We start from the raw sequence: 14033 nt of genomic DNA, 5'->3' as shown, positions 1-14033 counted from the left end.
GTAATCACCAATTGCTTTAACTTTACACACGTCTGTTCATTTCTAATTCACCCCTATTTTCTTGCTTTGCTAGTAGCTTAGAAATCTTTCACTCACATTTTTCATGCCATTCTTTAAAAAGAAAAGAAATGATGTCCCTATACACAGGCTTTAACTAGCCCCATTCACTTTCTTATTGATCACATTCATCATATAGATTTTCTTTCACTCCCCTATTTCATGGCCGCGTAGGATATGAGATGACGCTCTTCATTTCTGCCTCAGAAAAGAAAACTGTAAACATGAAGTGACCATCTCAACCACATGGTTAAGTAATAGGTTTGTGATTAAGCTACTTTATGTTTTCTTTAAGTAATGATAATACATTTCTGTTAGCATGTGTGGACCACTCCAGCATCCAGTAACCAACATGAACAATGGACATTCCTGTTGTCCTTACAAGTCTTTTCTTTCAGGAAGTGAGGACCATCTTAGACACTAGACTTCTTAATAGCAGAGACATTTAAAAACTGAAAAGTTAAATACTATTTGATCTAGATCCCAAACTCCAGACAGATAAGGTACTGTTTTGACTGTGTACCATTCATTAATGCACTATATAATGTCACTGGCTGCAATGATCACAAAGAACTTCTGTTCCCATACCAGAGTATACAGTGAACCCTTTTCCCTGCTGCTCAAAAGATAGGCCTATAGTTCTCACACCACTACCCCTCATTCTGTCCATATGGTCAGTATTTCATGATATATTAACTGTTATAAATTAAGCTATCCAGAAAATGCACCAACTTAGCCTGTGTTACATGTTGACATATCAGTAAATCATGCCAATTCTTTTTACAGTGGAAAACAGTTCAGTTGACTTTAGGCAGGAGCCAAGGTAGAATATAAAGTCTGAAATTTCCTTCTGGCCCATAAATGTGAATTCCACCAAAGCTGTCTCATCCTCTTCCTCCTTTTCCTTTTCCACCCCCCAAATCAGGTGGCTCACAGGATCTTTGTGTCATCTCACCTTTGTGTAGGCTATTTAGGGAAAATAAGAATGAAAGTCCACGACCAAAAGAATCTAAAGCACATTCCATGAAAAAGCCAACTAGGACCCAAACACAGAGACCCCATCATGTGCAGCTGGACCATTTTCTCTGAGAATGATAACTGTTTGGAATGACTGCAAGTGGAGACACAGCTAGCATCTTCTGGTCTTCCTCTGTGAATAGGTTCCTGCAGAGGGGTTAGTAAGAATGCTTTCACTGTGACAAATGTTGGAGACAGCCAAATCATAAAGAGCAAAAATGTGCACTGATTCATGCTTTGGGGGATTCCATTCCATGATCAATTAGCCTCATTGCTTTTAAGCCTGCAGCTACATATCACAGCATAGCAGGAGCACATGACAGAGGACAGAGCATTGCTCGGTTCCTGGGTAAAGGTAGAGAACAGAGTTCCACAATTCCCTTTGAAGACACACCTCTAGTGACCCAAGACCTACTATTCTCTCATCATTTCTTAAAGTTCCAGTGCCTTCCAATAATGCCAAGCTGGAGAGCAAGCCTCCAACATATGGATCTTGGTACATGTTTGTTTAGACCATTGCAGGTACCCTAAAAAGTACAGATTTCTCTTTGATTATGACCACTCTGCACTGAAAACTGACTTTAGGTTTCTTAGGAATGATTAGAGTTGAGTTTTGACTTTACGTGAATAGCGCAATCATACAGGTTTTCTTAAGCCTGCAGATAAAAACCTCTAACTCTGAGCACACAACAGAAGCAGCTGTGCCACATCCTGCCAGCTTGGTGCAACTGCGCAGAGCTGACGAAGCACGCCTGTAATGTTTTGCGTGGACGGTGCCGTATTGTCACTTTTTGCCGTGCGGTGCTATCTGGTGCTAGTCTTTCCACTCCACGAAAGACAGAGTGAAGTCAGTGACCTGAGACCAGAGGACATGCGAGCTGAGTCAGGTGACTAGTAGGAGTGGGAAGGCAGCACTGTCTGACTGGGGTTCAGCACCTACGAGGACCAAATCTCCTGGAATCTTCCACGTCAATTGGCCTCTGCCCTTCCTCACAGAGACTGCATCTGGCCTGGATAACAAAAGCAACTGTGTCACTGAATGTCCTCTTCTGTCATCCAGTTATGGCTCCTGAGAACCAGCCAGTAGGTCCACTGTTATTAAGCTTCAAGTTGTTCTTTAAGTTCATTAGCTGAATAAGGCTACAATACAAGATAGTAGAGCAGTTGTCTTTTTTTTTTTTTTTTTTGGACAGTATCTCGCTATATATCCCCAGCTAGCCTGGAACTTATAATTCTTCTGCCTCCGCCTCTAGAAGTGCTAGGATTATAGGCATGTATGCCTAAATCTGCACAGCAGGGTTCCCAGATTGACCCCAGATTGGAAAACTGGGTGCAACAGAGCCTACCACAAGGGGGCTCCAGGACACAATGGTCAGTCAAGGTTCCATGTGATTGGGTTTCCATAAACTCCACAGCTCACAGCTACTTTACATAGAAAGTTACCTGGGACAAAATATATTTGTTGATGTATGTAGGGATTGCTATTTCCCACAGAACTCCACAGGACCTTGGCTATAATAATTAGGGGAAGAGAAATATGTTTATAACTTTAGCATAATTAAAAAAAAAGCACGTGTGGTGCTGGAGAGATGGCCTATCCATTGAAGTGCTTGTCTGCAAAGCCTAACAACCTGGGTTCAATTCCCCAGTACCCACATAAAATTACATGCAGTGGCGCATGCATCTGGAGTTCATTTCCAGGAGCTGGAGGCCCTGGAATGCTTATTCCTTCTCTCCCTCTTTCTCTCTCTCTCTTTCTCTTCTTTCTACCTTTCTCTGCTTGTAAATAAATAAATAAAAACTTTAAAGGGGGAAAATGCATATGCGATGTGTCAATTTGGCAGGGCCTAGAATCACCTAAGAGATAAGTCTCTGTGCATAGCAGGGAGGGCTTATCTAGATTAGGTAAATTGAGTGTGAGGTAACACCCTAACATGGGCAGCACCATTTCATGGGTGGGGTTCAAGACTACATAAAAAGGAGAGAGCTGCTAAGCAGCACCATTCCCTGCTCTCTGCTTCCTCACTGTGGGCTGAATATGACCTGTTGCCTCAAGTGCCTAACACCATGCCTTCCCAGCCGTGATACATTGTTACTTTGAACTCTCAACCAAAACAAGCTCTTCCTCCCTTACGGTGCTTTTGTCAGGGTGTTTTATCACAACAAGAAAGTGACCAATTCAGCATGTGCCTACATTTCTATTGTTTACACTATAACAGTAAATTAGAATGAACATTATATATGCCATGCAAAATATACTATGCTTTTGGGTTAGAGGCATGACTTGGTTAAGGTACTTGCCTGCAAAGCCAAAGGAGCCAGGTTTGATTCCCCAGTACCCACATAAAGTCAGATGCACAAAGTGAATCATGTGTCTGGAATGCATTTTCAGTGGCTAGAGGCCCTGAAATGCCCATTCTCTCCATCTTTTTCTCTTTATCTCTCTCTGCTTGCAAATAAATAAATTAATTTTAAAAAATATACACTAAGCTTTCCAAGGAAACTAGTTATATATACAGAAAAAGTCTCATGCCTGGTTAGGAGGCTTAAGCTGTCAAAATGGGAAAGAGGAGGCAAGTGACACACTCACAACATTCTTCATGTTCCATAAAGCTGTGGGATCTCCCACAAGCCGGGAGACCAAAATGTGAGTACTAGATAACTTTGTTTTTACTGAAGTTTAATATCTTAGAATAATTTTATGAAATAGCAATCTAAATTTGTGATTCTGCCATAAGTATGATACCCTCTGTAGTTGATGTCATTACACACACACACACACACACACACACACACACACACACACACACACCTATCCTATGTGGAGGATGACAGGAAAAGTCTTTAGTAGGAGAAATTCTAAACAACTTCCAGATGACTGCTATAGAACCCTTTCAAGTCTGAAATTTCATTATTCTCTGGTGGTAAAATGTTTTAATATTTTTTGGAGGAAAGTCTTACTATGTAGCCAAGGCTGGCCCTAAATGCAATCCTCCAACATCCACCTCCTCCAAAATGTACTTTTATATAACTTTTAATAAGGAACAACCTCCCACAGTCAGAGGCCATCTTCAGCTATATAACCTAGAGGTGGCCTGCATAAACTCAGAGAGAGAATAGAGTAAAACGCATGCTTTCTCTCCTTCCATTCTCGGCAACAGCCACCTGTGGCTGCTGTGTGACCGCAGTGATGGTCCACACTCAGCTGAAGAAACTGTCCATCCCTTTCCATAACAACCCTGTGTAGTCCAGGGCTGCCTCTACTCTTCCCTGCATGACTGTGGGTCTGGTCTTAAAATAAAATATACCTTCTCCCTGGTCATGGTGATAGTTTCAGGGGCATCACAAAACCCAGCTTTTTCAGGGTCCTCACTTTTATTTATAACCAGAAACACCAAGAAAATATTCTGCATTTCCTTGGGATCATTAACTGCACTGTCAATAGCTGCTTTAGGGTTGAAAACTGTAGAAGAAGCCAATGAAATCATGAAAGAAAGCACCTGGAAGTGATTTGTGGTCTCTGGCATGCCACAAGATAGATGCCAGTCATAACTTGCTCTTATCGTATAATCAGGTTGTGCCCCAAACTCCTTCCTCAGCACCTACAACCTACTGTAGTCAGATGGCTCCAGTTCCAAGGGGTGACTCAAGTTCCTCCTCCAAACCAGTCCTAGGATAAAATATGCATGAGGCTTTTCACCAATAATCTTCAAATCAACCCATGCTTAGGTATACATGTATGTGTGTGTATATATGTGTGTATGTATAAATATATATGTATATATATATATATACATATATGAAAAACTCCAATTATTTACCAGTAATTAACTCAAGACAGTGTCTCTGTGTTATTTGCTTTTTAAAAAATATTTCCTTTTCTTTTTATTTATTCGAGAAATAAAGAGGCAGACACAGAGAGAGAAAATGGGTGCACCAGGGTCTCCAGCCACTGCAAATAAACTCCAGATTGCATGCGCCACCTGTGCATCTGCCTTACGTAGGCACTGAGGAATCGAGCCTTGAACTGAGGTCCTTAGGCTTCATAGGCAAGCACTCAACTACTAAGCCATCTCTCCAGCCCAGGTGGTTTTTTTTGTTTTTTTTTTTTTGTTTTTTTTTTTTTTTTGTTAATGATATGCATGGTAATTTTAACTGCTTCATCAGCAATAAAGGCTACAACCAGAAAGTAATTAATAAATACTCCTAATAATTATTAGAGATACCACAAAATCTTCACACTGATTGAAATTACTTCATGGGAAATAAACTTTATGTGTGTACTTCTAACCCACCCTGTTAGCTGTAATAGGACAGCTGGTGCCAGCCCTAGGCCGTTGCCGTTTCCTTCCCAGCTGATATAATCCCCTTTTGTCTGAGCATAACTTGTTTCCTATGTGATTCAGAGACAGGAGTTAGGGTGTCAAGCGTTGTTTGGCTACTTCAAGACCAGGTGACAGGTTTGCAGCAATACCTTTTTGACAACTAGTTAGGAACCATAAGCTGTGTTGCTGTGAAAATGTCCCTTGGCTTGCACCTGTAATCCCAGCATTGGGGAAGTAGGGAAGGAAGACAAGAAGTAGAGTCAGGTGATCCAACCCAATACCTGTGACTCCCTTCCTCCAGCAATGCTCTACCTCCTAAAGGTTCCACAACCTTCCCAAACATTACCACAAACTGAGGACTAAGTATCTAGCTATATGATTGTATAGGGTACATTTCACATTAAAATCATACCATAAAAGTAATGGAATGAGTACTGTTTAGTCATGCTGGCCTCAATGAAGAGAACCTGGGGGCTGGAGAGATGGCTTAGCAGTTAAGCGCCTGCCTGTGAAGCCTAAGGACCCCGGTTCGAGGCTCGGTTCCCCAGGTCCCACGTTAGCCAGATGCACAAGGGGGCGCACGCGTCTGGAGTTCATTTGCAGAGGCTGGAGGCCTTGGCGCGCCCATTCTCTCTCTCTCTCCCTCTATCTGTCTTTCTCTCTGTGTCTGTCACTCTCAAATAAATAAATTTAAAAAAAAAGAGAGAGAACCTGGGTTCTGGGCTCACCTTTGAGTCACTGGCATTACATTCCTGCAGCCACCTTGAGACAGTAAATTATGTGAAATAACAAATTTCCTATCTTGCCTAAATCAGATCATTTGAAGTTTTTGTCTGATTTACAACCAAAATAATCTTAGGTGATGTAAAACCTACTCTTTCTGTTCTTTATTCCACAATTTTGACAAATTTTGGGACCTACTCTTTGGACATATTTAAGTAGTGAGTTATGTAGGAGGAAATCGGTTGTTTCATACTTAAACCTTTAAGATCAGTCAGTAGCCTAGGAGCAAGGAAGTAAGATTCTGAGAAATATAACAAAAAACAAAAATGAGAGGTTAAAATGAACCAAAATTCCACATTATTTATTATTGAAACAGAATGCCTTGCACTCCAACCCCTCTACCACCAACCTGGTCATTATTAAATTAAAGAGAAGAATAATACTGATGCAAGTTTACTTAGAAAAGTTCCCATCAAAAATAATAATTTTAAAAAAATCTGCTTAAGTGTTGAATCCTTAGGATATGGGATACAGAACTCAGGGCCACACAGAGTTATTGGACAAAAAATAGTATCAGTCATGTTGGATGCAAAGCATTGTTCAAGAGAACCACTTGGAACTTGGTGGCTGGATGTGCTCAGAAGCCACATTATTAAAAAATGATTATTTTTCAAGGACAGTGCACAAAAGTCCATTAACTCCAAATGGGCCTGAAGCATGCTGGGAATTATGAGGAGTGGTTCATATCCACTGGAAATCACAATGCCACTCCAAGGCCACTGGCTTCAAATCACAGGCACTCTAGTCTGGCTTTGTAGCAAGGAGTACACTGCCCAGTGCTGACTGTGTGACTGAACAGTGCACACTGAGGCTGCTTGGCAATTTGGGCTGGAGGAAAAAAAAAAAAAAATCTATCAGGTGGGAAATAGAAAGAGTTGACCTTGAAACTTTCTCCCACGTTTTCAATTTTCTCATATCTCTAGGGTTCTAAGAGGTCAAAAGGTTTCTATGAAAGATGCTATTCTGTTCCTCCATCAGTGAGGTGCCTGCTGGCCTACATAGTGGGCATAACTCCTTCCCACCAGTGTCTTGGCCCATCCTGCTGGTTTCTGGCATCCTCAGATGAGGGCTCAGGACACCGTCACAGATGTCAGCAAGAGTGCATGCAACAATGCCATGTGCACAATGACTAGCTTCTCTGTCTAGCTGACCTTGAATTCTGATTCTCATATCTAAAGGGAGTTGCTTTTCTCCAAACCCAAAGGCAGCCATATCTTCCTCCATGAAGACTCCTTTGGGAATCTTCCAGATGAATGATATTACCTTGGAATATTGTGGCAGGTTCTTACTTCTCCTCCATAGGTCCTCTCTCCCTCACTTCACTGGTGACAATTCATCATGGGCAAGCATTCTCTCCCTTCTAGGATGTAAGATCCTGCAAACAAGGTCCTTCTAGGCCTTGCAGAAGGCAGGGAGAATGGGTTCTTTCCTTCAGGAAATGGAGCAATTGGGTGAAATTATAACCAGAAGGAGTTTTGATGGAAATAGCTTTCATTCATTGACATATTCATCAAGTATGGACAGATGCCTGCTAGGTGTCTACTGAGTGCTGGTCAATGTGTTGGATTCCTGGGGAGGTTAAGGTGAATAGGAGCTGGACAGCACATCTTCCCTCCACAGCTCATAATCTATAGCATAGGTATCACCTGCTCGGGTCCTCAACATACACACAGAAGATTTTGAGCCACTCAAAAGCAATATACTGGGACTGGTCACCTATATATATTTAGCAAGTTTCCAGTTGATACCACTTGACTTTGAAAGCTCAGACATATATGAGAGTATGGAGGCCTACTCAAAATCTGTAGCAATATGTAGGGACACGTTTCATGACATGTCACTGTCCCAGCAAGGGAGGGTTTGCTGAGAGAGTGAATAAACACAAGCAGGAACAGGAGGTACGCTGTTTCTTACAGTGAGCATGAACCTTAGCTTGGAATCGGGCTACCCAGGTCTAAATCTCAGTTTAGCCACTTGCTTGCTGTGTGACATTGCACTTAGAGGTCAGTTAGTCTCTGTGAGCTTCAACTTCCTAGCTTATGAAATAGAGATAGAAATTGCAACGGGGACTGAGTGTAGGAAAATAGTCAGAAAAGGGAGCTGTTTTCATTACTCCGACTTCTGGACTGAATGAAAGTTAGGACCGAGATGAGGTAGTCTAGCCCACATTGGGTAAGGTCAGCCCTTCAACAAAGATGGTACAGTTCCACCTCCCACCCACCCTGACCACCCTTTCCTGAGAATGTTGGATAACTCAGTGGAGTTCCACACCACCCTGTTATCCTAGAAAGTTGTCTTACTTTTCACAACTAGACATGGGGTACAAAAGTCTTTGTTCTAGGCACTGTATTTTGGTTAAAGGAATGGACTGACACCCAGGTACACCAAGGAGACCCTAGCATGAATGTTTATCCTTCCACATGTGCAAGCCTGTCCAGAGAGCAATATGTCTCCCTGTATTTAGCATGAGTTCTGACCTTCATTTTCCCACTTGAGCTTGCAAGGACTTTTATCCTCTGGTTTACAAATTGAGTCTCATGCACACCTAATAAAATGCACACCTGGTTATGTCTTTTGTTGCTTGACTCACTGTCCTGTGTGGAAATACAAATGAAGACAAAAGTGTCGTGGCATTTTCCCACCACCATGATAATGGCTGAAGTTCAAGTCTTGTGATACTGGATATGTCTGAGGGTCTGGGAAAAGGAGACTGCATGATACTGGTGAAAGTTTCCCTTGGCACACCTCTAGGCAGTGTGGGATAACACTTAAAATTCACAAACCCTCTTTCTCAGCATCTGCAGGGATCAGAAGCTACCTACAGGAACCTTCATTGGAGAATGGGGAGACAATGAGCCAAGGACCATTATTGAGCCTTCTTTGGAATAGAGAAAAAAAGTAAAAAAAAAAAAAAATATATCATTAAATAAATGCTCACCAAGGAAGCAATAGCTAAGTGCTAAATCCATGTTCTAGGATCTTATGCAGCATTAGAAGTATGAGCTGGCAAGATATGCTGACATGAGGAGATGCTGTATAACAAATCTAGGGGCTTAATTCTGTTTTCCACCCTCTGCTGAATTCACTTTTTAAAAGTCCTTACTCCTAGTCCTGAAGACTGTGACTATTCTTGGGAGCCAAGTTTTGAAATGAGGTTAATAGAGGGGACCCTAGTACAGCTTAGATTGGTGTCCTTATAAGAAAGTGATTCAGACACAGACTCAGAGAGAAGGAAGACACAGGGAGAATTTGGCCATCTGCAAGGCAAGAAGAGATTCCCCCAGAGACTCCAACCCCATCAATACCTCCATCTTAGTTCAGTCACTTCCAGAGCTCTGAGGAAAAGAACTACTGTTGTTAAAGTCACTCAGACTATGGTTCTCAACTAGAGTAGTCCTAGCTCACTGACCTCGGGAAATGACTCGATATGTGCAGAGATGTGGGAAACCTTTGAAAGTGCTGATAACAATGTCATGTATGGGAAGAACTGATTTGGATTGGAAATGGTGTATGAAGGGGATTTTAGCTTAAAAATAAGTTTTCATTGCTACAGTGAGAGAGGACTCCTATTCTTTGCATAGAAATCGAAAAAGCCAACATTGGGCTGGGGATGTAGCTTAGTGATGAAGTGAGTGACTAGAAGGAACCAAGCCCTGAGTTCCATGCCTAGCACTGCCAGAAGAGACAAGGGGAGGGAGGAAGTGAATGAGAGCAAGAAACAAGAAATACGGAAAAACACAAGCCACCTTTCATAGTGCCGTCCCAAATATAGCACACAGCAGGCTTCAGGCGTGGGTCCAGCCTTCTCTGAAGCTTGACTCTTGGTCCACAGCTCTCCTCCACTCCTTCACACCTTCACACCTGATTACCACATGGGACCATCCATCCCTGTAAAGCCTCTGTAAAGCTTCTGTCTCCTGTGCTTGGCATGTAATTTTTTTCTTCAGAGGCTAGCTTAAATGCCAAACTCCTCATAAATATGTTCAAGAGTCTCACTTGGCTGGTTCTCTCGAGGCTTTGGTTGTATTGAAGACCCCAGAGCCTAATGTTGGTACTGGCAAATGGGGCTCACTAGGAATGAGTGATGGTAATATTCTCTACCTGACTGTTTTGCCGTCGAGTGCATTGAGGGTAGCTCTATGGCCTGTCCCTTCTTGCATGTCTTAAGAGAACATTTAGAGTCCAGGAGTCAGGTTGCAATCAGGACATGAACATGGTCCTTCTTTTAACCTCCTGTAATGGGGACAATTGAATTTCTGGGCCAGTCACACCCCATTTGCTGTAAATACCAGTGAAATCAGCCAAGAATATAACATAATTTACTTTGTTCAATTTTGTGACTATGAGGTCTTTAATTACTTATGTAATATGTCTAAATCCAAAGTCCCAGTGACCTCTAACTTGGAGACTGTGATAATATAGGCCTTACCTCTTCATTGGCTTGGGTGAGCACTCCCTCTCCAGGTTGGAGCATGTGTGTTTTACATGCATTGCATTATAGGAAGTGTGTGTATAGTCATTTTCATCACTATAGTCGGGACCGAGTAATGTCCGGGCCCAAGTTCCCATATCGTAAGGAGGAAGGGTTCCCCCAAATTCAGAGGGCAGAAACTCAGGGTGTATCAGTTGATGAAGGCTGTTTAAATTGTTTCCATGCAGGAAAATCTGAAAAGAAAAACAAAAGTGATGCATAAAAACTTGAAACATGGACCAGGTATTTAATCCAATCCACAATTTAGCAATGACAAATTGAGCACACTTGCTGGCAATCATGATGCTTAAAAAGGTAACCATTATGTACCTGTCACTTAGTCATCATAAAATGGCAATTTATTGCTCAGGAAAAGGGCTGAATTAGTAGTTTAAAATAAAGTTTATGAACATTTAACCATGGCCCAAACTTACACATACAGCCATCACCTAATTTTCCCTGCTGATAGCCAGGTCCGTGGTATAGAAACTCCCAAAGCCTGCTCCTGCCTCACATGTGTCCCCAGATTGTGCCCTTCTCCCAACTGAGCACTCTCGCCTCAGAATTCTCCCACCCTGCACATCCTTCTCAGATTGTGCCAAGTCACTGCTTCTCCCTAACTCTGTCACTACAGGCCCAGCTCAATCTGCATCTCCGCACCCTCTCTCGTCAGCTCTTCAGTATCTGAGTTGTATTGTGTTCCCAGAGTGTTCATTTGTGTCCTGGGGAGAAAAATACTAGGTGAAGAGAAGATGCTATTTTATTGCTTTACCAGGCTCTGTAGCTCCCAGGAGGGTGTGTACACAGGTAAAAGCACAATCAATTCCTACCCAATAGAAGCAAAAACTACAGCCTAAGAATATACTGCAAGCTGTTTCTGTGGTCATTTTCTTCATCTGTATTAGGCACTAATAAATGAATCCACATCTTCTTAGCATTCAATGGATAAGGGTAGAAACTGGTCAAGTACAGAAGAAAAAACAGGTTCAAATTATAATTGTTTTCAGACACAGTCACAAAAAGGACACTCCATGAATATACAGTTGCTGCTGGCTACATTTAGAAATTGTCCCTGAAAATTTATTTAGAGTGCATCCGTAATGATAATGGTTCTCACATTTGATCACATCACAGGCATGGAATAATTGTATGAAACTCATAATTCACACATAATTCATTACATATAACAAGTAAATTGCAGCCAGATATAAGCCAATTATGTGCATGCCCATACATATAATACAGATAACAATGATGAAATTTAAGTGTGATTTAAAAAATATTTATAGGATCTCAGTAATAAACACAATGACATGAATTGTGCTCATTTTAACTTGTCATATAATGGCATTATTTAAAAAGAAAATGGGTGGAAAGCCAAATGCTAAGTCCTTCAAGATGTTACAGCACCTCAGAAAACAATGCACATTTTTCTGACGTTGTTGAATGTGATTGAATATCAATGAGAAAAAATGTTTCTCCTAAAGAAATTCAATTCTGCATTTTACAAAACTCTTTACAGGGTGCTGCAGTATTTGGAGCATGCTAAAGTTAAATACTCTCCCCAGGTGTACAGTAAACATTTGGATCCACATACCCAGTATGTCAGTTCTTGGTCACCAAGGATCTTGGGAAGGTGAAGAACAAAGGTGTCAGGCTGTACCCTGAGCTGTCACACTTGGTCCTGAGTTCAGAGCTGTAGGACCTCCTGCTCTGGCTTAATAGAAAATGCCCACTGGGGAGGAAATGGCGCTGACCCCAGCCAAGGTAGAAGACAGGCACAGACACTAGGAAGCCTGAAGCCAAACTGCAGTATAGACCCTCCTAGTTCCCAGCACTGGTCCGATCTCCAGGTGAAGTCTCTGACAGTCTCTGCTTCCCAGTGCTGCTGAGGTCTAGTTCTGAGTTCTACATGTATTGTGGATGCCAGCAGCTCAGGGTTGGATGGGGATGATGGTGTTGAAGTGCTATAAAGCTTCAGCTCTGTGGGATGGATAAATTCTGGAGGTTCAATGTACATGTGACCCAATGGCCATAGTCAGCAACAGTGCACTGAGCCCTTGATAGTATCTAATGGAGTTCATGTTAAGTACATTTTCAAGACAAAGACACACACACACACACCACACACACACACACACACACACACACACACACACACACGGAGAAAGAGAAACTAGTAACTATGTGAGGTAGTATATGAGGTAATTTGACTATAATCATGTTATAATCTATTAACATATTTATCTTTGATTGTACACCTTAAATATACAATGTTTTTAGTTTTCCAGTGGACTTTACATCTATGGAGAAGACAAAGGAAAAAAATGCTAGAAGGTAAAATGAAATAATTCACCATCTCTGCTACATGAATGGCCTGAATGTTTTCATATGATGCCTCATTAAATTGCCCAACAAGTCTGTTGTGTGGGTGTTATTTTCCCCAATGAATAAACAAGAGGACTGAGCATCAGAGTAGCTAGGGAGTGCTCATTGCTCAGCTAATCAAAATGTTCTGCAGGCCCCACTCTGAAGAATGGAGTTGGTTTCCAAACTGCCCCCTGTTATCCTGAAGATGCCAAGCCTTCTCTGTAAGAGCATCGCTATATCCAATGAGCAATGCTTCCCTAGCCTTACAGAAGATGGAGCTAGCAGTGATAACTCAAGAGCCATAAGAGAATAAAATTATATATATATACAACTGTTTTCACAGTGATAATATAGCTATAGGACAAAATGCTAGCAACCAAAATATTGCATAAACAAGAAATAGCAACCAAGCCTATAATCCCAGCACTCAGGAGGCAGGATAATCATGAGTTGAGGCTAGCTTGAGCTACTTAGCAAGTGCCTGCTCCACCAACACACACACACATACACAAACACACACCAAATCAAAAAAAGACAGAGAATATAGCTCAAGTGGTTGTCTTGCTGGAGAAGTAGCTTAGTGTTTAAGGCGCTTGCCTGCAAAGCCAAAGGACCTAGGTTTGAATCCCCAGTACTTGTAAAGCCAGATGCACAAGGTGGGACATAAAGTGCTTGTCTAGCTTGCATGAGGCTGTGGGTTCAATATTCAGTACCACCAAAAAAGAGTTAACAAGAAAAGCAAAGTACAGGAAGTGGTTTCATGCAGTAAAATGGGTATCTGGTATTTGCCTTCAACGTTTCTGTTGGTTTGTTGTTAGCGCTCTGAAAATAACCCAGTTCTACTGAATTTTTTATTAAACCGAGGCCATTTGTAAACTCCAGCTGAGTCTCAAAATGCTCAAAGGTTGCACCCTATTGAAAGCTCCTTGTGTGTGTGTGTGTGTAGAAAAAAAGAGGAAAGACAGAGGGGAGAGTGAGAGAGAGAGAAGAGAAAGAGGCACACAGGAGAG

The 14033-nt window shown here is 41.8% G+C and overlaps 1 protein-coding gene across 1 annotated transcript in view; it reads right to left on the bottom strand.

Annotated features, from left to right (window-relative positions):
- Clvs1 (clavesin 1) overlaps positions 1 to 14033 on the bottom strand; it is a 191577-nt gene that overhangs the window by 8706 nt on the left and 168838 nt on the right. The window contains exon 5 of the mRNA XM_004653329.2: positions 10612 to 10847. Within this exon, the coding sequence (XP_004653386.1) occupies positions 10612 to 10847 (236 nt within the window). The remainder of the gene's footprint in view (positions 1 to 10611; positions 10848 to 14033) is intronic.

The sequence above is a fragment of the Jaculus jaculus genome, chromosome 2 (genome assembly GCF_020740685.1).
Source record: "Jaculus jaculus isolate mJacJac1 chromosome 2, mJacJac1.mat.Y.cur, whole genome shotgun sequence".
Lineage (NCBI taxonomy): Eukaryota > Metazoa > Chordata > Mammalia > Rodentia > Dipodidae > Jaculus > Jaculus jaculus.
The sequence above is the reverse complement of the archived record's forward strand: the minus strand, read 5'-3'. Positions and strand labels throughout refer to the sequence as shown.